The sequence below is a fragment of the Enoplosus armatus genome, chromosome 20, assembly GCF_043641665.1.
Source record: "Enoplosus armatus isolate fEnoArm2 chromosome 20, fEnoArm2.hap1, whole genome shotgun sequence".
Taxonomy (NCBI): domain Eukaryota; kingdom Metazoa; phylum Chordata; class Actinopteri; order Centrarchiformes; family Enoplosidae; genus Enoplosus; species Enoplosus armatus.
Genome location: NC_092199.1, coordinates 3,769,534 through 3,794,917, shown reverse-complemented (window position 1 = coordinate 3,794,917; position 25,384 = coordinate 3,769,534). Strand labels below are relative to the sequence as shown.

Genomic DNA, 25,384 nt, shown 5'->3' with positions numbered 1-25,384 from the left:
GTTGTGAAGCATGTCTTGGACGTCTTAAACATGTCGGCTTCATGTCTGAATAAGCACAGCTCACTTTTAGGTAACAGGCTGAACAGGAGTGCGTGTCTCTGTCTGTGAGCATTCAAGTGAGCGTGCTTGGCTTTAAAAGACACACTGCAGTACTTCAGATGAGACGGGAATACTAACATTACTCTGGAGGCACGACACCGCCGCTGACCCTGTGTGTCTCTCATCAGCTTAATAGGCAGCTGTCTGATTTATATAATGCAACTTAACACAGGGAGGCCACGGCTGCAGTGACGACAGCAGTCAGCCACTTCAGAGGAGTTTGATTCGATTTTCGATTTTCCTCTGGTTGATGCTTTAAAGCATGAAATATCTTTAGTCCTCACTGCAGTCAGAAGTTCACCTGAACAAACACACACTAATGTGCAACATCCTGCTACTTTACATTATTCTTTTCTATTCTATTCTACTCTTTTATTCTGTTCTATTTTGTTCTTTATCTGTAGAATAAAAGTATAGAGGGTAACACCAAAACCATACAAAAACTATAAACATAAACAAAAAATAAAGAAGCCTTTAATGACTCTACAGGTATTGAAATTAAGGCAACAGAGGTAAAAAAAAAAAAAATGGACAGTTGTTTGTTCGCCCATGAGAAAGAAAAAAAATATATTTAAAACGTAATTACTCAAAATGTTTATCTCTACCGAACCAAAGATATTTTGGACAGGCGAGCTAAGTTTCTTGTTTATTGGTTCAGCTGTTGTCTGCTAGAGTCCGCCTCACGACCACTTCCTGGTCTTAACTGTCTCTGCTGGTTCACAGGATGGCTTCACTCCTCTGGCGGTGGCGCTGCAGCAGGGCCACGACCAGGTGGTTTCCCTCCTACTGGAGAACGACACCAAGGGGAAGGTCCGCCTGCCGGCGCTGCACATCGCCGCTCGGAAAGATGACACTAAGGCTGCCGCGCTCCTCCTCCAGAACGACCACAACGCTGACGTGGAGTCCAAGGTACTCTCACTGTACGATAGGCAGGACTACAATTCCCATCGTGACCTACTGTCATAGAGGAAGTGATTTTGTTGGTTTCTGTTCCTTTTACGATACTATCCAGCTTATTCCTAGACCCGTGAATTATGAGCATGACTTGTGGTTATTTCTTTCACTGAACCGTCTGTGAGTTAGCAGCGTGTTACCATGGATGTATTATAAGAGCTGGATATGGTGCCGCCGCTCAGCCTTGCCTCCTTGAAAAATTCCCTGTGGCCCCCCCAAAAAACTGAAATTTCATCTGCAGGTTTGTCGGGTAAAAAATAAAACATTTAATCTATATATTTTTTTACACACAGGAATAAGCTGGATTGATATTTCCTGTCATTGTGTTATTTTTATTGTGAACTTGATGGGTCTTTTTATTGGTTCCTATTAAGAGTCCTGAACATGTTTTCTGTGGGACTAAAATGCAACAAGCGTTTCCTTTTTATATTTTTGATAAAAGTCTCTACATGTGTGACAATCAGGGCCATAAAAGTGTCGTCATTTCAAAACAACAATGCAGATATATTTACCACACAGTCTGTCTCAGCGTAGAACAAATAACAGACTATAAGAGAGAGTCTCAGTCCATCATCCAGTTGTGTGTACCTCTACATTTTTCATTTTCTCATACACCCATCCTACAGCTTTGTGCTACCATGGTGTTGGTGTTGGTGTTGTAGTTGTTGTGGTGCACTAACCACCCCATTCTCTCCTCCTCCTCCTCCTCCTCCTCCCTGTATTCGTTCCTTTTTCTTACCCTACTGCTTCCCCGTTTTCCTTTTCCCTTCTAGATGATGGTGAATAGAACAACAGAGGTACATCTTGTCTTGTCTGGTTTTCTCTTCTCCTCTCCTCTCTGCTGTCATTGTTCACTCATGGTCACCATTGCAAAGCCAAAGCCTTCTGTCTGCTAGCATGAACGCTAAATGCTGGCATGAATGCTTTTGCTGCTGACAGCGCCTCACCCACGTGCCTGTTTTTAAGCCTGCATCGCATTTCGACTTTTTGCTTTGTGTGCATCCAGTGGCTTGCTGCTTTTGGGCAGAGATGAAATAAATAACAGTAGAATTTCAGTTACCTTAAGTATACCTAGAGCTTTTGAATAAATGTGTTGTCCTTACAGGTCTTTTTTCAGTATATATTGTAATGTACCGTAAAGTAAAGGCCTGGTTCTCGCCACTATAGGCCACTATATTAGAATACAGTATGCATATAGTAGTTAATCTCTAAACCTTGCTGAAGTTGCTGTTGCCTTCACAGACATCCTGAGGGTATAACACATCATGTACACGAGTCATTTAGTGTAAAAATATTCTGTGTACATTTTCAAAAGACTTCCCGATGCATTTTCCTGCTGTTCACCTATCAATAGATCTACTGGTCAAGCTGAACGTACGGCCTTTAAATGTTATTTTAAACGTAACCATCTTCTTAACTAAGCCCAACCTCAATGAAGGCGTACGGCTTAGCCTTAAAGGAATAGTTCAACATACTCTAATTCACTTTCTTTCCCAGAGTTGGGACGAAAAGATCGACACCACTCTCATGTCTGTGTGGTAAATGTGAAGCGAAAGGCAGCAGTCGGTTAGCTTAGCTTAGCACAAAGACTGGAAACAGCTAGCCTTTGTCACCTTTGGCTTCGTCTAAAGCTAATCTCTAACATATTATATCCTGTTTGTTTAATCTGTGCACAAATCAAAGTGTAAAAACAACTTCCTGGAGTCTCCACTGGTTGCCTGGCAACCTCATGGTGAGGACAAGTCCCTAACTAACTGCTTCCCCCTGTTTCCAGACTTAAAGCTTAGCTAAGCTAACAGGTTGCTGGATGTAGCTTCATATTTAAGCGTGGTATCGATCTTTTCATCTAACTCGTATTTGCCAAAATGTTTCTATTCTTTTAATATCTCAGTAAAAAAAATAGCATTTTGTAATAATCAGAACAGATTTTCTTTTTGTGGTTTGGCCAGAAAATGACTGGCAGGTATTGCTCCTGAGTGCCAGATCATTTAACCCTCACTTTCTAGGTTTTTGTCTTCATTTACTGTAAATGGTTCAGTACATGTCTACGTTTCTCTCATGCTGCAGTGTTATCAAGAAACGTAAAAATCCACAGTAGCACCTTCCTGTAATGTGTTCCTACTCGAGCTACAATGACATTTGTGGCATCGATCAACTAGAAAAAAGGCGTTTGTTCATTGCACTGCTTGAGTGATTGCTTGCAATCTGCATAGTCTTGAATTTGTGATTTATTTCACCGTTGTACCGTTTAAATTAACTCGTGTGAAGTCACATTAATGACTTGGCTTGAGTATGCAGATGGATTTTATTTACGGTCACTGTGCCCAGAAAGCAGTTTCAGCAGCTTTCAATAGAACAGCTCCTTGATTTTATACTTGATTACATGATCAATAGCATGTTGACCTTTCCCGTTTGTCGGTTTGGAAAAGTAAAAACACAAGAATTAAGACTGAACTGTCCATGATTACCTGAATAAATTGATGATGTATGTTTTGGATGAATATTCTTTCTGAACACTGGTGCTGAATTTGAGCTATTTACATTAATCCAAGCTGGTTATTTCGATATAAAGTGGTTGTTTTAGGTCAGACTTTTGAACTGGTGGTTTCTTTAAAGCAGCCATTTCAGGACTAGATAGTCCTTTTTATATGTAGATTACCTTTAACTAATGCAGATGCATGCTCACCTGCATGTCTGGTTCTTTGTATTTCCTGTCAGATGAAAGCATATCACAGAGGAGCGGAAGTTTTAGGAATTGAGACAAAACCTTAAATTCAACTTTAAATTAAAACTTTAAATTCCCCGGATGAATTGCCTTTGCATGGTTTTCATTTGACAGGAGCTTAATGTGCTTAGTTATTGTGATTCTATCCACTTCACACCTGAACAAAGTCAAGTCGCGGCGTACTTGCTTTAACTACAACACAAGAGAAGTAGAAAGGTATATTTTGTTATAAAAGAAAATCCAGCGCTCTTTAATTTGTCAAATCTTCGAAGCATGCTCAGCCGAGTCCTGCTGTTAGCCCGCTTCTGGCCAACCGCTATGTCGTGTCCCATCATGCTTTGCTCATGGCTCATTATGAGAGATGCTTTGCTTCTCTCTCTTTAATCGATTATTTTGTTTCTCTTTCCGTCGGTCTGTCTCTCGTCCCTCTCAGAGCGGTTTCACTCCTCTCCATATCGCTGCTCACTATGGAAATATCAACGTAGCAACGCTCCTGCTGAACAGAGGGGCTGCTGTGGACTTCAAGGCAAGGGTAGGTACTCTGCTTCAAAGACGCCACACACACACACACACACACTCAAACCTTTTTGAAGCTAGTGCTGCTGCAACCACTCAGACTCTCATATGAGAGGGCGGGACATTATGCACATGTGTGTGTATGTTTGTGTGTGTGTGTGTGTGACACACGTCACTCTGCTGGAGGAAACATGGCTGGCGATATTATGTATTTTTCTGATTGTCAACCAATCCCATGAAAAGACCAAAACCTACAATGAATTGATGTACTGTGAGTAGATGGAGATATTAGTGGCTTCTGGAAGTTTCTCTGGAAAGACGAAGAGAAAGAAGAAAGAAAGCAAGAAAACTGTTAAACTGAAGTCGCTGGATTGGTTATATTCCTCTAGAGACAAGTGAGACGTATTAAAATGCTGCAGACATGGACAGGTTGTCTGAAATGTGTTCAACAGCTTCATTTTTATTCTTTTTTTAGTTGAAATGCGTTCGCAAATTGTGTAATTGTATCCCTTTATATGCACATTGCCATGAAGTTCAATTTATCAGTTATTTGGCAGTACTGTATGTGACCAACAAACACAGTGTGGATGTTGTTTTCTTAACATAACTGCAGCTTAAGCTGGATGGTACAATTCTGAGGCTTCTTGTTCGTGTTTCTCCCCAGAACGACATAACACCACTGCACGTAGCATCCAAACGTGGGAATAGCAACATGGTGCGACTGCTGCTGGAGAGAGGGTCCAAGATAGATGCACGGACCAAGGTACAATTACACACACACACACACACATTATTTTGACCTACAAAATCTACATTTTTTAGCCTGTGATGGCTTCTGTTGGTGACGGTATGAAGTTCAAAGCTGATGCTGTTTGTTTTCACAGGATGGTCTGACTCCTCTCCACTGTGGAGCCAGGAGTGGCCATGAGCAGGTGGTGGAGATGCTGCTGGACAGAGGAGCTCCAATACTGTCAAAGACCAAGGTACATCTCTTCTTTTACTTTACAAAAATCCCTAAACTGTCAGTCTCTGTGTTTCCCTCTCGCGCTGCCTCATCTGTTCTTACAAACACGTCTTTCTCCTGTAGAATGGTTTGTCTCCCCTCCACATGGCGACGCAGGGAGACCACCTCAACTGCGTCCAGCTGCTGCTGCACCACGAGGTTCCCGTGGACGACGTGACCAACGACTACCTGACGGCGCTGCACGTGGCCGCCCACTGTGGGCACTACAAGGTGGCGAAGGTCATCGTGGACAAGAAGGCTAACCCCAACGCCAAGGCACTGGTGAGGATGAAAGGACGGAGGAGGACGTGGAGGACGTTGATCCTCTGTAGCTCCGGAAACGGACTCACCAATCATTCGTTATGATAAAAGTGTGAAAAGGAATGGGAGGAAGGTATTTGCTCATGCTGGATGTCAAACCTTTTGCTGGATTCATTCCAGCAGTTGGCAGGAAAGAAAATGTAGAATGAAAGCTGAAAATGTAGAGAGACTGATCGTTAAACTTTTGTAGCTTTTAAGGTTTTTTAATCTGTTTTGTCCCACACTGCGAGGGGAGAAAGAAATCAATGAAAACCCTTTTTCACACCGTGGTCTGACATGAGAAGAGACTCATTGACAGTATTTTACGGTTTATTAAACGGCACTCTTAGAGGACGGAACAAGGAGTGTGTTTTATCGCTCTCTGCTGCAGCCTTTACATTAATGAGATGGCAGTGAGGTCACACTTGAGCCATGTTTAAAGAGTTACAGAAATTTAACAAGGTTCAACAGAAAAGTGACATGTGAAACTACCAGCTAAAGTGGCTTTAGAGAGGGAAGTAATTGAAAGGTATTGTGATTTTTCTCCAAAGTTGAAGTATAGAATAGATGACATTCTGCAGAGACTTGAATTGAAGCTGCAGTGTTGCAATAGGGTCTTTAATCTAGGGGATTTAATCTCAACCACAAATGTATTCCTCCTTTCAAACCTTTCATTTCCTCTCTCCTTCCCCTCTCCTATTTCCTCCTACCTCCATCATTATCCCTACTTTTTGTTTGTTTACAAAAAATAAGGGACTTAAGTGGAGAAGAAAAGACAGCACAGGAGAGAGAAATGAATGCAGGAAAAAGAGACTTTATAACTCCGGCCACTGTCTTTGTGTAAGACAACCATCTCTGTTCTGTAATGGGAGAAGTCTGGGTGTGGTTAGAGCACTGGGACTTTATAGACAGAGAGAATGAGAAGGGGGAAAAAAAGGACACAGAGAGAAAAATGAAGTCATAAGATTGAGCCAGAAACCTCAAAGTCGAGCGAGTAAGAGAGCGAGGGAGGGGGCAGAGTGTACGTGTTGGCGAGAGACGAGTGAGTTGTAAAGAAGAGTATCTATTTCAGTGCAGCATACTTTTTATTTTTTTTACAGCTTACAGTCGAGTCAATTATTTCCACACATGCTTGTCTGGTTTGCATGCAGAGGGGTTGAGAGAAAACGTGAAAGAAAGAGGGGGGAAAAAAAGGAGAGAAGGTCCCCCTTTGTACTGTAGTTTCCATTCGGTGTTCCAGATTCGTCTTCCGCCAGCTCTGCAGGACCTGCACAGCAGCACGCAGAAAAAAGTTTTTGGACTATTTTTATACTTTGAAATGTTTATATTTTTGTATTGATTGTCTGTGTTGTAGAATGGTTTCACTCCCCTGCACATCGCCTGTAAGAAAAACAGAGTCAAGGTGATGGAGCTACTTCTGAAGCATGGAGCGTCTATACAGGCAGTCACTGAGGTAGGTGTGTGTGTGTGTGTGTGTGTGTGTGTGTGTGTGTGTGTGTGTGTGTGTGTGTGTGTGTGTGTGTGTGTGTGTGTGTGTGTGTGTGTGTCATGGAAGCATTATGGCAGTTGTTTTCTGTGTTTTTACAGCAAAAAAAGCTGGAGTTGTTCTTGTACTGTGGGAACTTCTGGGAGCATCATAGAGAGAGTAGAGAGTTTCTTCTGGGTTTAGTTTGTTGTCACTGCGGTGGAAAGTGACTAGCGTCAAAGGGAAATACTGTACTTTTTACTCCACTACATTTATCTGACAGCTGTAGTTGCTTTGAAGGTTAACATTTTAAATACTTTGCATGCTGCTAAAATCTTTATTTTAGTAGTTTTTGTCTGTTACTGAGTCCTAAAAGTCTTTGATTCTTTTTCAGTTGTTTTAAGAAAATGTCATTGAGCTGAGATGATTTTTAGGACTCAATAACTTAAAATGAATAACTATTATTGTGCAGCGCTAAACATAATACCATCATCACATACATTTATTATTAGAATGCTGCTTACATGTTAATACGTATGTGATAATGTTTTTAAAACATTGTTAAAGTTCTGCATAATGACTACTTCTACTTTTGATACTTGAAGTACATTTTACTGATTGTACTTCTGTGCCCTTACTTAAATAACACTTTGAATGCAGGACTTTAACTTTTACTTATTACTACATAACTGATTATGTAGTTTTCATTCATTTCTCCACTCCTCTCCTCACTACACAGTCCGGTCTGACTCCGATCCACGTTGCAGCCTTTATGGGTCATGACAACATCGTCCACCAGCTAATCAACCACGGGGCTTCACCAAACACAAGCAATGTGGTGAGTTCAGGAAGTTCCTGATTTCTGTTTCTTCCATGTTTCCTTCTTGTCCCCTCAAAGGATCGACCAAATGGAAAATGGTAATAAATGTAAGCGTGATTATTCACAATGTGACAGGGGAAGCTTATAGTGTTGAACCTACAGAGAATTATCACCTGAATCTGCAGCTCCCCTCCGCTTTAGGGAGCTTTCCAGCAAGTTTAAGCTCATTGTTTATCTGTCTGGCTGCAACTTAACTGATTTAACCCACTATACACGACCGGCTCAGTTAGAGACTAGCAGGTGAACATAGTGGAGCATTCAGCTGCTAAAGAGGCAGATATTTCCCTCAGGAGACCAAACAAAGAAAGTGAATATTGGACTTACATCCACCATGCACCCACAAACACAACTCCAAATGAATTCAATGAATTAAATGTTTGCTAACAAGTTCGGGTATCAACTTAAAAGGTGATAATATGTCAAATGCTGTGTTCAAATGCTGCCCCCAAGTGGCCAAAAAATCAGTTATTGCAGGTTTAAGTTCACTTCATTGTACTGGTACTTCTTTCACTACAGGTAATGCGACTGTGAGATTCAAACATAGAAAGTGACTCTACGCCACCCTGCATTACCTTAAAGAAAACTGAGCAGTTCCTCCAAAACCTCTGTAGTTCAGGAAGGAGGAGAGACAGTCTATTAATGCCATGTGTACGTACTCTCATCTTGTCCATCAGCCTCTGTCGGAGCTGCAAACTCTCACTACTGTTAACTCTTAAATCACCTTAAAGGACAAAGAGAGAATGAAGAGAAAGAGACAGAAATATGGGCGGAAGAGTTGAAAGAGAAAAAACGGAGTAATGAGCAAACAGAGAGGGGGAAGAGAGGGGAAAGAAAGAGCACTGCACATTCAACTCTTTAACCCCAAGTATTTGGTCGCCCACGCCATGTCTGTGGCCAGGTTACCGTAGAAACGGAGCATTATGGGACGTCATTATGGTGAGTTGGGTGTGGAGAGCGAGGGGGTCCCTCTCTCTCTTGCCTGCCTCCCTTTCGCTCTGTACATCTTAACAGAAAGGGAGTTTCTACGAGCTTTCACGAGGAAGAATCAAAACTTTGGAGTAACTATCAATCCCTCTTTTATTTTTGTGTGTGTTCCAGAGGGGGGAGACAGCGCTCCACATGGCAGCGAGGGCAGGACAGTCAAACGTGGTCCGATATCTGATCCAGAATGGAGCACGAGTCGATGCCACGGCCAAGGTAGACCACGTGTGACAGATAACTTTACACAGAAATCCTCCTTTTAAATAGAAAACACATTGAACCCATTCAGTATCAGCCACAACAAATGTGTCTGTGTGTGTTAATGTATGTTTGAGGCACAGTAATGTATTGTTACTTAATGTGTGCCTGAGTGTGGTCGTGTCTTTGCACTGAGTGATGTCTGACTCTTTTTTAATTACAAACTGATGTGAATATTGTAAATTGATAGCTTCTCTGATTTAAATCTTATTCAAAATGCACAAAAACTATGAAAATTGCATTGGCTTTTTGTACAAAGCAATTAAGAAACTGAGTGTGATTTCTTTCTTAGCTGTTGTGTCGTCTTGGTATCAATTAAAAATGTTTGTTTGGTTTGTCGTCACCAGGACGACCAAACTCCGCTGCACATCTCAAGCCGTCTTGGTAAACAAGAGATCGTCCACCAGCTGCTGGCAAACGGAGCATGCCCAGATGCCACGACCAGCTCCGGATACACACCTTTACACCTGGCCGCCAGGGAGGGACACAGAGATGTGGCGACATCGCTGCTGGACCAAGGAGCTAGTCTGGGCATTATTACCAAGGTATATATCACACACACACACAAAGAAAATGTAAATCTGATGTGTGGAGATAGATACTTCTCAGACGTTAACTACGTAGTTAACGGATCTGCAACATGAGACTGTTGCTCCACCTTAAGGGACTTAAGGGACTCTGAGATTGAGGAACATGAGTTACAGTTGACTGTCTGCCAGTGAGTGAGTTGTGTCAGAATAACTTCTCTAGAATCTGAACTGTTTCTGGAGAGGCTTTCTTTGTGCATTACTCATTTCATAACATCCATTTAAACTGCAGCAGAGCGTTTAATGGCGACACTGAGGAAAGTCCCGAAAATCTAAATACAGTCAAACAGGTCATTTTCAGCCATGTTGGATGTTGGCAGAACAAAAGAAGGAACAGGCTCTACCTGTTGCTTTCTCTTAAGGTCCTTTTCAAGGGGAATGTATATACAGTTAGGACACAGATTCACACATTTCATTCTTGTATTTTTCTTTCTGTTAAATCATCAAATCATCAGCATCCTGACATGTTGATGTTAAGCAGGTATAAAGAAGTCCACCATCTTAGTTTGTCATGTTAGCATGCTAACATTTGCTTATTAGCAGTAAACACAAAGTACAGAGCGCACAGATGTGGGCTACAGTCTTAACATTTCAGTGGGGCCAAATATAATTAAGTTGCAATAAACTAATCTGATTAAACATTACATGTGTTCAGCTGTAGAGACATGCATGATTCATCCATCCACCACCTCCATAGAGATGGATTCATATTGTGGAAATGTGGGGGCCTTGAACCTGGAATTCTGGATTCTGTCGAGTCCCCTAACTATCAGTCACCTCTCTGTTTGCGTGCATACACACACATACAACATACACACAGGGCCGGGTCTATCTGGGCCGAGTCGGTTTTTGAACCACGGTCACGGATCTGTGTTGCCTCATAGCTGAAGAATCTGATGTAACACACACACAACACTCTTCCTACTTCCACACCCTGAGCCCCTTATTTAGTTTCATCATTTTTAAGCACCAAATAATCAGTTTCTCATGTTGTCATGACATAACCCTACAAATTACTCAGTTATAAGTGATTAAACACATATGGCTTTGTGGAGCAGCCATGTATAGACATGAGGTAACTATAACTAGTAACTATTAAGTGTTTTTAACAACCACAGTACAACTCAGATAAGATTTTTTAATACGTTTTGGTTTAATATTCTCTTCTGTTGTCGTGTGTCTCTGCAGAAGGGCTTCACTCCTTTGCATGTGGCTGCAAAATACGGGAAGATCGAGGTGGCCAACCTGCTGCTGCAGAAAAACGCCCCGTCTGATGCTGCAGGGAAGGTAATGCATGTTTAAACACTGGTGTGTGAGAGAATGACACTTTAAGAGAGACATAAACAAGAGGGCACAGCAAATATGTTCTCATTCTTAAATGCAACTCACACACGTGCGCACTATCACGGTCTCACGTTATTCTCTGTGTCACCTCTGCTCATACTGCACTACACTTAATGTATATCACCATCTTACAATGTTTGTTTGTGTGTGTTCAGAGTGGACTAACTCCACTGCATGTGGCAGCACACTATGATAACCAGAAGGTGGCGCTGCTCTTGCTCAACCAGGGAGCTTCACCACATGCTGCAGCAAAGGTAAGAGCCAGTCAAAGAGAGCGTGTCGAGGGAATCGAACGTTCCTTAATGCATTAATGCACCAAAACCTCTCTCTCTCTCTCTCTTTGGCTCTGGTTGAAAGCAGGCTGACCTAGTTTCAGTCACCCACATAGTGAGCAGGCTAAGCGAAGCATTGTGATTGGCTAGTAGGATGCCGCTTCCACTCTAACAACATCTATCCAGAAAGAGACAACTGAAATTAGCTAGGCCCCAATAATTGAATCTTTAATCTTTAATGTCCTGGACATTAAGTTTAAATCTCTAAGGGCTTGAAATATAGTTTTGCATATATATATATATATATATATTATATATGTACATTTTAAGAGGATAAAGCTGTCTCCATCAATCAAAAGAAGAACAACATCAAAATGTAGACATAAAGAGAACTGGAATAATTGATTTAAACAACTAGTTTGTCATTTTCAGACAGACACTTATTTTATTTGTTGCTGGGAGTTAGATGAGAAGATCGACCTCACTCTCATGTCTGCAAGCTAATTATGAAGCTACAGCAAGCAGCCGGTTAGCTTAGCTTAGCATAAAGACTGGGAACAGGGGGTAGTGGCAAGTTTGCTTTTATACAGGGGATTGAACTTCCTGTGGTCTTGCCAACCAATCAACCAGCAAGGACAGGAAGTTACTGCTCCTGGCCAAGAAATAGTCTGGCCCTTTAAAACTGCAACTTGTAGTTTGTTCACTTTGGTTTTTGTACGGATTAGACAAACAATATATAACATGTTAATCAGTGAGCTTTAGAGGTGCTGGCTGGTGGATTTAGTTTGTTCTGTTGCATAGAGCCAGGCTAGCTTTTTCCCCGTTTCTCAGTCTTTGTGCTAAGCTAAGCTAAACGTCTCCTTAGCTTTGTATTTGATGTACTGATATAAAAGAGGTATCGATCTTCTCATCCAATTCTCTGTAAGAAAGCGAATAAATGTATTCCCTAAAATGATTAACTGTTTTATGAATCATCAGATTTTTGTAAAGGGATGACACAATATGATGATATCATCACAGTGCAATTCCACTCAATGTTGACGGACGATGATATTAAATTATCATCCAGCCCTAACAGATAAAACCCGTCTTTTTAGAGGCAAACAAGTGACATTTATGTGTTCTCTCAAAGAGATATTATACTGTATAACAGGATTATAATACAATTCTCCATGACGCAGAAAGAAAGTACCCATTCTTCTTAGAAATGTAATTGTTGAAAATGCGCATAACACATGGTACTTTATGAATGGAGCAATTGATCGATTCAGAATATTCTGTGTTTTATCTAACTGAGTTCGATGACGGTGGAGTGAGAAAAAAGAAAATAACAAGCGAACAAAGAAACAATCGTGTCTGTTTCTCTGCACCCAGAACGGTTACACACCGCTCCACATTGCGGCTAAGAAGAATCAGATGGAGATAACCACCACGTTACTGGAGTACGGTGCCTCCACCAACACGGTGACACGCCAGGGAATCACTCCTCTGCACCTCGCAGCACAGGAAGGCAACGTGGACATTGTGACACTGCTGCTGGCTCGAGACGCTCCTATAAACATGGGCAATAAGGTACGAGATCTGTGCGTAAAAACCAAAGCCATTGCTACAGATGTTTGACTGTATACATGTACGTGAGTCTTACAGACTTGTGTTTAATGGCCTTACTTCAAAAATGAGAGTGTGGGTTTTGGTCTGTTAGCTTCTGTTCTCTTGTAATTGGTCACCATAATGCATAGACCTGTCCTCTTGCTTGGAGGAGGCTATATTTCTCTACCTCTGAATTATACTGTACTGTATTGGAAACTTTTCGTCTCTCTCTGTCTGTGTATTTAACTCTGTTTGCACATCTGTAACTGTGTCTTGTTTCAGTTTCTCTCTATCTATATATTTAAGCCTGTCTGTGTGTTTAACTCTGTATATTTAACTATCTCCGTCTGTCTGTCAGTCCGGTCTGACTCCGCTCCACCTGGCTGCCCAGGAGGATAAAGTCAACGTTGCTGAGGTCCTAGTCAACCAGGGAGCTACTATTGACCCTGAGACCAAGGTACTACTACTAGTGTCTTCTTGTATGAAGCAAAGGTGCCAAATATTCACTAATTCCAGCTTCTCAAAATGTGAAGATTTGCTGCTTTTCTCAGTTTTATATCATTATAAATTGAATATCGCGTTGGGTCCGTCCCAATACCCACACTTGCGGTCAGGTGCCTGCTTGTTATCAGTGTCGAAGGCTATCAGAGCCCACTGGGACACACTCGATTTTTAAGGACATCCTGTCACTCATGCAAATGCAAGTACTGCATGTGGCAAAATGGAGCTCAGGTGATTTGTTGGAACAAATAAGTAGGATTAACCATACAGTATCACAGTTATCTTGGAGCATGTAGGTCTACTATACATAAAAGAGAACACATTTCTCAAAATCTTTGACAAAATTATATTAAATATTTATCTTGATACCGTCAGATATGCAATATTATTCTTATCAGTTAAGTGCTCGAGACTGCCAGTGTGGATATTGGAACAGACTCTTTCGTTTCATAAAACAAAGTACATATTTAGCTTTTGTTAAATGTATGCTAATCACATTTTGCAAATGACTTTCTGTGTCGTCAGCTGGGATACACTCCTCTCCATGTGGCCTGTCACTATGGCAACGTGAAGATGGTCAATTTCCTGCTGAAAAATCAGGCGAAGGTCAACGCTAAGACCAAGGTAACCGTTTAGTGTGTGTGTGTTTGTGTATATATGTGTTTTATTCCTTTATTTGTTTGTGCAGAAGAGATGTGAGCAGTTGCATACTTTCAGACAGTGTGTGCACACCAGTGGGTGTAGAATAAATGTGTTTTGTTTGCTGACTCTAACCTTTTTCTCTTTTTCCCTCCTCTGCAGAACGGTTACACACCTCTCCACCAGGCTGCACAGCAGGGACACACACACATCATCAACTTGCTGCTGCATCACGGAGCTTCGCCCAACGAGCTCACAGCTGTTAGTACAAACAGACCCTGTAATACACACTCCAAACATTTTAAGTCTGATTCAGGCTGTTCTCTACCTCTAAATTCTACCAAAAGTACCAAATATACTAGCCGCCACTCAGTGAATAAGCTTTGATAATTAAGGTTTTAGCACACACTAAGAAGAGCAGTAGTTTTGATTCCCTGATACTGTTTCAAACCTCTCACCTCTTTTATTTATTTATTTATTTTGTCCAGAATGGGAACAGCGCTCTGTCCATTGCCAGGAGGCTCGGCTACATCTCTGTAGTCGACACACTCAAAGTGGTCACAGAGGAAACTCTTACCACTCAGGTGCGTATGTGTTTCTGAGTGTGTGTGTGTTTAAACATACCATGTGGGGGCCTGGTTATTATATTAGAGATAGGTCTTTATTTCTCAGTTATTATTAGCACTTCCTCCATCTTTACCTGATATTTGTTGTATTGATCATGTACACACTCACCATCCTGCTGCTCTGAGTTTCTCCTTTTAGTAGAAATACTGTTCTCACTTAATAATTGCAGTCGGTTCTTCTTTGCCGTTATTCGTTTCAGTCTGAGTTAAGCTAGTGTCATTGATACTCAGTACTTCCTGCAGTAATGTATCACAGCCACAAGCCTTCCAGTGGCATTTTGCCTCCCTTTTCTGGTAGGCTATGAAACATCTGCAGGAAGTGTTAAGTTTCCTTCACTGTGTCTAAGTAGCGATCAAAAAAAACGTCAAAGTAGATGTTTTTATATTGGCCGTATTTCATGATATTTTAGCAAGACGTCTCTTTCCTGGAAGGTTTTTAATGTGAAACATCTGCAGGAAGTGTTGAATTTCATTTCATGTTATCTCAACGCCGATCAAAAAAACAGCAAAGTAGAAGTGATTGGAAGTAATGGATGAAAGCAGTGTTAAACAGAGAAACTTGTAAACTTGAAAGTTGTACTGACTGAATTAGTATTGTTGAAATTTGCCAAAACAAAGTGCAGGTTATTCCACTCCCCCCATCTTTGTTTTTTTACCCAGCCTTTACGTGTTCATGGTTTAAGACTTCTCTGTGATAATAGACTATTTTGATGGTGGTAAGCACTGAAAATTGGGCTACAGCAGTCTGTTGGTGGGTAACTTTGTAAGAGCATGTCTCTGTTCGACAGACTGTGATAGAGAAGCACAAGATGAACGTTCCCGAGACCATGAACGAGGTGCTGGACATGTCCGATGATGAAGGTAAGGATTCACTTCCCACTTTGTTTGTTTAATTTGTATTACTTTAAATCCGTCAAAACAGTTCTCCCCAAACAACCTGACTTCAGTGACAAAACCCTGGAGAGACGGCCAAAGTCTATAAAATCTCAGGTTGAGTCATATTTGGCTTTTGGGCTGGAATAGGACGAGATCCAAGCGCTGGTCCCTTGGTTGCCAAATGTCTTCATTGTTGCCAAGGAAACAGTTGTTTTGTTGTTGCTGCTGAGTAATTCAGGTGAAAAAGCCAACATGTTTCTTTTTTCCATCATTAACTTATTTCACTTTATTTCAGAGTATGATTTAAGGCTTTATTTCCAAAGTGACACATCCAGCCACTGAAAATGTTCAGTAACCACTTTGTTGTTTTCATTTCTTTCTTTGCCTGTGATTTTGTTATGAATATGATTTTCCCATAATTTTTTTTGATCACTTTTTCTCTCTAACCCTCTCCTCCATCCCAATCACACAGTCTGTAAAGCCAATGTCCCCGAAATGATCACAGAGGACTATATATCTGATGTGGAAGAAGGTATTTTTCATCTCATTTCTTTTGTTCTTTAAATCCTCACTTCTTTATTTCTCATCTTTCATACCTCTTTCTGTATGTCATTCCTCATCTCTTTTAACTCTATTTATATGTAACTGAAAGTAGTAAAATACCATGATGGAATAGAGATATTTCTATTATTATATAATAGTATATGCACAAACCGTTGTACATATGCGATGCACCATACTGCCTCCCCCCTTCGACTCTCTCATGCTGTGTTGTTGTAAAGCCTCCAGTACTTTCATGCGTCGAAATGCGGGGAATATGCCTTTCTCCTGGTTGCCATGCCAACTGTCTGCATATGGCGTTGTGGAGTGTGTAACAGATTCCTTTTCACACCGTGTAGTACACGACACACACACACACACACACACACACTCACACACACTCGATCCTTTGTCTTCGGAGGCTTGTCAGTGACGCTTCCATTGTAGTTTCAAACATTTGAGCCAAAGCAAACATGGTGTCAGCTGCTGGAGTGTGTGTGTGTGTGTGTGTGTGTGTGTGTGTGTGTGTGTTTACTTTGTGTATCTCTTTTCTCATGGTCTCTTGTATGAGCCAAAATTGAATGAACTTGAACTCTATAGTGTGTGTGTGTGTGTGTGTGTGTGTGTGTGTGTGTGTGTGTGTGTGTGTGGGGGGGGGGTTGATATGTTGAGATTCGCTTGGCTCGTTCAGCCCTCTGGTGTTTTTTGTTAAACAGGGAAGTCACATGTTTCTGACTGTCTGCAGTTTTTAGCTAGCTAAATGTCAGCAGCCTCCAGAATTCCACATTTCTTCAACACATTTGAATCACTTTACTTTCCCACAATGGTTAAGTGTGCATATGGACCGATGTTGTCTCTATATCGAGATATAGAGACAACATCCGCTGCTGTTTGTATTTAACACAATATATATGCAATATAATGTAACATGGATCTCTATACAGGATGGCAGAATGTCATAAAGTGAATTATGGCTCTTTGCCTAAATGTTTAGGTGACTTATAATAACTCTTTCTAGTGAACCTCACTCGCAGTAGATGGGGAGTAAACAGAACATTGAAAGAAGATGAGTAATGGGATGAGTTGAGAAAGTGAACAGATGAATGAAAAAAAAATGGAAATAAAACAGAATGAAAATAGAAAATTTACACAGGCTCTTAAACACAATGAGATAAGCATTTTATATGCAGCCTTATGCATGATTTCAAAAATATTGAGGATATTCCAAAGGGTTTGAAGGTGTATTTCTGCTTTGTTTAAACAGAGATGGATGTTGGAAATATCTGCATCAGCTATTCCTGTAAGTCCAGAAAAACGGTGATCTCACTGTAACTAACTCCAATAACCAGTCTGAAGTGGTTCAGCTAAACTGGTGGAACTAAACTCTGTGTGTTGCTTTTGTTGCCTTTTATTATTGCTGTATTTATGCGCATGTTTGCCGTCACATTGAATTTGTGTGCGAATTGTTGTTGTTTTTGTTGCAGAGCTTCAGTAGAGTGTCCATCTTTCACTTCTGATCTAAAAATATGTGAGGTGTAACTCTAGATATACAAATGCACATACACACACACATACTTTCACATACCCACATACCAGCTGAGTAACAGCAATGATTAACATCTCCAATAACACACACAGTCCAAGATCTAAATCAGGACAGACCACAAACCCCGTGCAGTCTTTTGTAAATTGCTGTGGGCTTTCCTGAGAGTTTCTCCAGAGTTGTTAATTAATATTTGGTCAGCATGGATATAAATTCTGAATCTTGAGATAACTATTTATGAGGCAATCACATACTGTAGTTGATTAATCATCTGTTTCCACTGCTGTTTTTAAACTTAATACGTTTTCATCCTTGGCCCTTCATGCCTGTCTTTGGTTTTGACATTTCGTAGTCTAAATATAGCACTTGCTATTTAAGAAATAGAAGCAGCGCCATTAATAAGAAGGCATCCTGCTCATCTTCCAAATGGCAACTGATCAGTGTACTGTAACTAAGATGATCTTACGTTGATGGTTTACGTTTGGACTCGAGTCAAACTTGAGTGAAAAATGAAGGCTTGAGTTTAACAAGTTAAAAAAAGAGAAGAATCTGATGGTGTGGAGTTAGAAAGAAGTGAGCTACTACTTTAGCCACTACTAGCATAACACACCAGAATCTCCGACCGAACTGTTGCCGGTCGAGTTGAATTGTGGGTAATGTAGGCACCAGGTTTTGACAATGAAGAAGAATGTGTGGAATAAAATAGATGATATCTCTACTTGGTGAGTCAGCAATGTTACACGAGTGCAGTGCTAAATCAATGGATTACTCTTTTTAAACGTTCACTGTGCGAGATGGCCGTAATTCATTCTTAGTTGCAATCTGTCTCAACGTATTCAAAGGTTTATTTTGCACATGCAAAACTAATATGTGTAGTGAAATGTGATGTGACATTCTCCTGGACCAGTGTGAAAAATACACATTTGAAAAAAGGTCAAATATTAAAGATAAAAAAACTAAAAATATATGTTAAAAATGTTCCACATCAGACATCTGACAGCTGCAGGAACCAACACAAAAGACAAGCAGGCAGATACTGTTGTGTCGACCCCAGCTGGAGTTGTTTGGGGAAATCTTTTTTTGGACATGCGCAGAGTGATGAATTTCTGCAATGTAGACGTGACAAAAAAACACAAGTTGTTAGACATGTGAGTTGACACACGGAGGAGGAGTCGGCTGAGAGATACAGAGATCAAGAGGGAGAGAGAGAGACGATGAGGATGCAGTAATGAGTGAGCATAATGACGGCAAAGAATTTGTACTATTTGGTATACAGAGAGACAAGTAAGCAGACAGACAGGTAAGAAGGAGAAAACAAAAAGACAATATATAAACAAACCGGCGTACAAACCATAAGATATAAACATAAAGAAATAAAAGAGAGCAGAACTCCTATAGACGCTGCATAGGTAGAGTTTAGATGTTAGACAACTTAGTCTGAGTCACACACCCACTTACTATTTCTGTCCTGCAGTGAGCTCTAGGTGTCTGCTCTGAAACACACACACACACACACACACACACACACACACACACACACACACACACACACACACACACACTGGATAATCCTGGAGCAGGGTGGGTAGGCGGGAGAAAGCTGATCTGTTTGTGTGAGCGCCGGGCTGTGAAAGAGAGAGATAGACAGAGAGAGAGAGAGAGAGAGAGTTGAAGGGAGGTTACAAGTTGAAGAAAGTTAGTTCAGGGTGAAATCCTGCAAACTGGACTTCTGGCTGAATGAAGTGCTTTAAAGCGGGAGGTGAGTTGTGGCCTTCGCTCAGGAGGCTGAAATAAGAAGGGGTCCCGGAAAATGAGCTGGAATGTCGCCAGATGGGGTCTGTAAAGTGTGTGTGTTGATATGTGTGTGAGAGAAAGTTTAGGGGGAGGGGTGCTGTAGCAGCAGGGGATGAGGGGACAGGAGGGGGGGGGGGGGGGGTCTCCGGTGCTTTGTGGTTGCTGGAATTCCTTCCTTTTCTTTCCCTCTGCGTTTCTCCGCCTGCATGCACTTGCTCCTCTCTCCCTTTTTAACTCCTCCCTTCTCTCTTTCAACTCTGCGGTCACCAGTTCATCGGTAGGCTAGGATCTACAGTACCTCTGAGGGGAATAACATGCTGCTAACTGTTTTCCTGCTAGGCCTGTAACGTATGTCTCAGCCACTTTTTTTTTTAAAGCTTGAATGACTTGTTTGCTGTGATGACGTGGGAGTTCTGCTGGTGTTGAACGTGTTTATATTTACCTCTAAACTTGCATGACCTTAACTTCATTTAGATATAAAGCTGTTAAATTGTTACCATTACTGCTCACTAAACTTAAACCTTACAAAAGTTACTGACAGCAGCGCTATTTGTTGTTGGCAGGCTTTACTGTTAACATTTTTTTTGTCATCTGGGGACTGAGACAAAAAGCCTTTAGTGACAGCAAGACTTTTGTTTGTGTGTGTTTGTTGGACCGAAGCTGAACTGGAAAACAGCCTCTGGGCAGAGGCTGCATTGATCTGTCTGTCTAAAAGAGCTGCTCTGTTACGGTCTGCATGACGACCCAAAAAAAAACCAAAACGTACAGAAATACACAGAAAGTTGCATTCATAGAATTTGCCACTTTTGCACTAAGCGGCAACCCATTAAAGCTGGTCTGCCACAGCTTAATGTTGAGGATCTCAGATAGAGCAGGATATGTGCACTGCTCACATTGAGAGCCCGGACTGTAGTTATTGAGAGAGATGAGAGGTTTACACTTAGTTTCCTCATCAGTCCAGAGTTTTGAACTGGTAAAGCTGTAGTCACACACCTGCTGCACACGCAAACATGGAAATGCTTTCTTCCTGTAACCTTGTGTTTTCAACTTACAGGTGATGATGCAATGACGGGGGACACAGACAAATATCTGGCCCCCCAGGACCTGCGGGAGCTGGGCGACGACTCGCTCCCTCAGGAGGGCTACATGGGCTTCAGCGTTGGTGCCCGGTCACAGAGGTAAGACGCACCCCGGTCGACAATCAATATTATGACTATTTCTATGTTTGTTACGGTAGCCTTTTGATATCAATCATTATGACACACGTGGATGTGACACACACGTTTGCACCGTTGACCAATAGGAAACCATCTTGACAGTTCTGACCTATGAGGGAACAGAGAGCCAAAGAGTCCAAAATGGAGGAAGCTATTGTAGCTTGTTGGCGGTGATACACCATCAACTTTTAACCTCTGTCGGAGTATAAACTGCTCCACAAAAGAGGAATGGTTTGAAAACGGTTATGAGACGGGAGTCAATGGTACAAATACAGCTGTTGAATAAACTGTGTTTAACAGCAACAAGCTTGCTAACTGACAGCTAGCTTTCTTCAAAAGCTTTTTATATAATGAAATAAAGTACAATCCTGGGAAGAAAATGCCGTGGTTGAGTACACGCCACAGTACATAGAAAATAGAAAGAAGCTTTGATAGCTTATGTGACTGATAGCTTCAGTATCGTCATCTCGCTAGCTACTATAACAAATAGCCGCGCGAGCACATCACCAAGCTTCTACAACCACAAATTTAACAAAGGTGCGTGGATGACTTTCTCTGTGCCACGTTCTGGTGTGACTGGGTGTTAAAACACAGATCGGGTGGTTGTGGGGTTTCATATAAAAATGGCGGATTTGCTTTATAGCATGAAAGGAAATCGCTCATGGTACAGCACGAAACAGGAAATTGGCCACTGAAACACCTTTGACCAAAGAAGCAAAGTGCTCTTTTAGACAGGAAGTAACAGTGTTTATGGAAATTGTGGTCTTTTTGTTTTATTGCTGGCACTATGTAGACATTCCCACCATGGTCTCCTTTGTTCGTGGTAATTTCAGTATACCAAGGTATCACAATCAATCTGATGGATACACTGAAGTTTAGACGTGCTGAAGAGTCTTTTTCAAAGCTCCAAGAAACACAATGATTTCTTGATAATGTCGTCCAGTGATTTAGTAGAATGACAGGGTTTCACTGTGGGCACGTGAACGAGCACAACAAGTCTCGTGAAAGCTCATGATCTAAAAACCATCAACTCACAGAGAATAATAATAATATTGTAACTGAAATCTGTGAAAACGTTCTGTTGAAGTCTTAATTCTCATATTATCCAGAGGAAGCAAAGGCAGCGAAGCCTTACATTATTCTGACCCCCGACCGGCCACACACACACATGTTCCCCTCACCAGTGGGAGGTCGTAGTTCGCTTTCTGTGGCTGTTGAACTTTTTGCTCACACAAAAATATTGACACTTGTGCAACCCGCTGGAGAGGGAGGCGGTTATTGAATATCTGAGGAGTGACACACATGGACACTGAGCCACAGGAAATTAGAAACATGTTCGATTCCGTGGCCTCGAGCGCTGGATTACATCAACACACACACTGTTTGAGTGGGGCGGGGATGTGTAAGTGTGTGTGTGTGTGTGTGTGTGTGTGTGAGATCAACCCAAGCTTAGAAGTGGTTTAACAAATTGCTGCTCTGCTGTTGGGATGGGTTCAAATCACTTCCAGATCAGTCAATTTAGGAAGTGAAATATCTACAAAATCACTAATAATGAGTTGAAAGAAAGGTTTTCAGTGATCACTATAAAACTTTTCTATTAGGGCACTCGAGGGGTTTAACATTGTTAATACATTATTATTTTGAACATCACAAAAAGCAACGCATGCGTACTCAACGGAGTTGTGATGCAGGAGGAGCCAATGGGTAGAAGTTTTATTCTAATCATATCCTCAGTGTTCCTCAACATGAACACACAGGAGTCTCCTGATAAATGCCCGCTCGTCGGTTTTAATTATTCCGTTAATTCCTGAGAAATCCTGTTTTTTTTCCCATTCAGTTTTGTTATAGCAGATGGCCGTACACTACTACTACTACTACTACTACAATACCCAGGAGCCTCAGCTGCCGTTACCATGGCAAAGAAGCCAGCTAGAGGCATGAATAAGAGGATGGATGTACATTTGTCAGGTGGTCAGAAACATGTCTGCGAATGGATGCTAATGTTGCTCCATCTCTGCTCGATGTTGTGTTTACAGCTTTTTCTGCAAAATCAGTAAATGCAGATTTGAATTTCATGACCAGATATTTTTTTTAATGCTGTTCCTCATCTTTTGCTCTGATGATTCAACCAAGACTTGTTCACGCCTGAAATAACTCATATATATAATATATATATAACTAATATAATAACTAATTTGAAATTGGAATCATTCAGTGTACATGTGGGGACACTAAGATGAAGCTGGCTGATATTAGTCCACAAATTAGGTGTTTGATTAGTCGAGAGCAGTGAGGATGCCAGGCAGGGCAACAGAGGTCAGTCAGTCAGTCAGTCAGTCAGTCAGTCAGTCAGTCAGTCGGCAGCATCTGGCATCATTCTACCAACCTGCATCTCTGCTCTGGCTTTTCTCCTCTCTGCATCTCTCTGTCCACTCCTCTGTTTGTTCATGATCTTTTATTCTCTCCTCATGTCCGTTCTTAATGTTAGTCCCAAAGTCAGGTAAGGCCGAAGGCATGAAGAGTCCTCCCTACACCTCCCCCACCAGCTCCCCACCCGGCCCATTTCACCCCTTTCCCTCCCCTGACACCCCCAGACTCCAGTCACTTGTCAATATCATGACTTTGTGGTCCGATGTAATACATATTTACTGTGTATGTTTGGCTACTAACATAATGGTTTGGACCAGTTTTTATGTTTTTTAACACTGTTGTATGTTGACATCAGGCACCGTGTTGTGGACTGCGGTTCACTTGTGTGATTTTTAACCTTTTTTTTACTCTCAGTTGAAAACAGTCTGCTGTGTTCGTTGCTTGTAGAGAACAGCCTGTTGTGTTTGCTTTTGTTTTTGACTGTGGTCACTGTATCATTAATGCCTGGGTCTTTGTGGGTTAGTCACAAAGGTGGAGCTTTGCATCATTTTGGTTTCTGTGTGGAGAATTCCTTCATCGAGCTTCCAGGGACCTGAACTGATAAATCTGTGGGCAATAGCTATTGCCTTCATCAGTTCAGCGTCATATAGTTACCACATATAATGGACAGTGCAGAATAATCTGGCTGTATGTTGTCAAGCACTGAGAAAGATATGTACATTTCATACAAAAATGTACAATTACAAACAAGAAGTTCATCATACAGCATCTTATGTTTTGCAATATCTTTTCGAAGTGAAATAAAGTAGTTTAATTTCAGAGCAGTTGTAATGTTTTTTTGTTTGTTTTTGCATGTAAGGGATGCACAACATAAACCTGAGTTTCTAATCTAATAGATGTATTACAAAAACAGAAGTTCAGAAAGTTTTAGATTACAACTATTACTTTTAAATGTCATATGTATTGGAAGCTAAGAGTGGCCAATTTGTTTTTGCTTTTTTATTCATCTCAGTATCATTTATGGAAGATTTAAAATGCCTAAATTAAAATAGATAAAAATATAGGAGAAAAAAAAAGTAAAATACATTAGATATTATTATGTGTTTCCCTTTCATGCATGCATTTACTGTGCTATAATTCAATGAAAAACATATGTTAAAAGGCCAATTATTTGTCTTTAATTGAATTAATTGTTTTTCATTGTGACATGAATTTACCATGTGTTGTCTGTATTGTGATTTGATTTTAACGTGGCATGGAAAATTCATGTCACAATGAAAAACAATTAATTCAATTAAAGACAAATAATTGGCCTTTTAACATATGTTTTTCATTAAAATCAAATCACAATACAGACAACAAAGTGAAGAGGTGCATTGCATCTCGTAATCCTGTTATCACGAGACTCTTGCAGTCTTGAGTTAATAGGATTAAAATATATATGTATTTTGAAACCACGGCCTCTCTCTGCTTCCATAGATTTGTCATTTGAGAAAGAGTTGTGTTTTTGTCATGTGCTACAGAGCAGATCCTCTAAGCACAGGCCAATTGATTCACAGCAGTTTACTTGTGTAGAGCAAATAGCGATGTTGTAATTGCGGTTGAGATGTTGCAGGCAAACATTCATCATACGTCATTACTCAGGAATGTTCTTAATTTGCCTCATAAAAGTCTCTCATAACAAACAACATCGCAGCGCACAGTCACTGACATATGTTTTGGGATAGAAACGTCATCTTTTGAACAGTCTACAGTTTAATGTGGCTGCACTGTCAAAAGATGGGTGATGAGACAAAGCAGCTAATTATCTGCGCATTTTTTCATCACGACAACGACGGCCAATACCAGCTTCCTGTCCTAGCGCTGTGTCCATTGTCCATCATAAAGTAATCTGCTTAACTTTCATAAGCTACTCTGCTTCCCTCGGGCTTGTAGGGCATTCGAATTGTGTGCTGGCGTGGTGTGAACAGCCCAGTGGCTAAGACTGAAGAGGCTAAAAAAGCTGTAATTGTCAGAGCAGGTATAGACAATATAGTGACTGTTGCAACAAACCCTCATTTTATTGTTTTTGTGCACGTTTTTTTATTTTTGCTCTGTTCACCATCCAAGAGGTCTTATTTGGAAAATCAGCCAGCACTGACAACTGCGTTTACTTCTGGAGTTTAGTTTCTGAAGAAGCCTCAGACAAATTAGTAGCCTTTGCAGGCCAATAATTTCTCTCTAGCTCTGGGTTTTGTCACTTGAAACACTTGAATTTCCTCTTCAATAGCGTCCTCTCTTGCCTTATGGTTGTTGTTGTCACTG

At 41.0% G+C, this 25,384-nt stretch overlaps 1 protein-coding gene across 1 annotated transcript in view; it reads left to right on the top strand.

Annotated features, from left to right (window-relative positions):
• Positions 1–25,384, top strand: part of LOC139302963 (ankyrin-3-like) — a 99,343-nt gene that overhangs the window by 35,051 nt on the left and 38,908 nt on the right. Inside the window, exons 6-27 of the mRNA XM_070926625.1 lie at positions 823–1,008; positions 1,827–1,850; positions 4,212–4,310; positions 4,959–5,057; positions 5,179–5,277; positions 5,382–5,579; positions 6,952–7,050; positions 7,802–7,900; positions 9,041–9,139; positions 9,529–9,726; positions 10,957–11,055; positions 11,268–11,366; positions 12,759–12,956; positions 13,333–13,431; positions 14,001–14,099; positions 14,277–14,375; positions 14,603–14,698; positions 15,529–15,601; positions 16,089–16,148; positions 17,421–17,456; positions 20,548–20,671; positions 23,199–23,210. Of these exons, the coding sequence (XP_070782726.1) occupies positions 823–1,008; positions 1,827–1,850; positions 4,212–4,310; positions 4,959–5,057; positions 5,179–5,277; positions 5,382–5,579; positions 6,952–7,050; positions 7,802–7,900; positions 9,041–9,139; positions 9,529–9,726; positions 10,957–11,055; positions 11,268–11,366; positions 12,759–12,956; positions 13,333–13,431; positions 14,001–14,099; positions 14,277–14,375; positions 14,603–14,698; positions 15,529–15,601; positions 16,089–16,148; positions 17,421–17,456; positions 20,548–20,671; positions 23,199–23,210 (2,294 nt within the window). The remainder of the gene's footprint in view (positions 1–822; positions 1,009–1,826; positions 1,851–4,211; positions 4,311–4,958; positions 5,058–5,178; positions 5,278–5,381; positions 5,580–6,951; positions 7,051–7,801; positions 7,901–9,040; positions 9,140–9,528; positions 9,727–10,956; positions 11,056–11,267; positions 11,367–12,758; positions 12,957–13,332; positions 13,432–14,000; positions 14,100–14,276; positions 14,376–14,602; positions 14,699–15,528; positions 15,602–16,088; positions 16,149–17,420; positions 17,457–20,547; positions 20,672–23,198; positions 23,211–25,384) is intronic.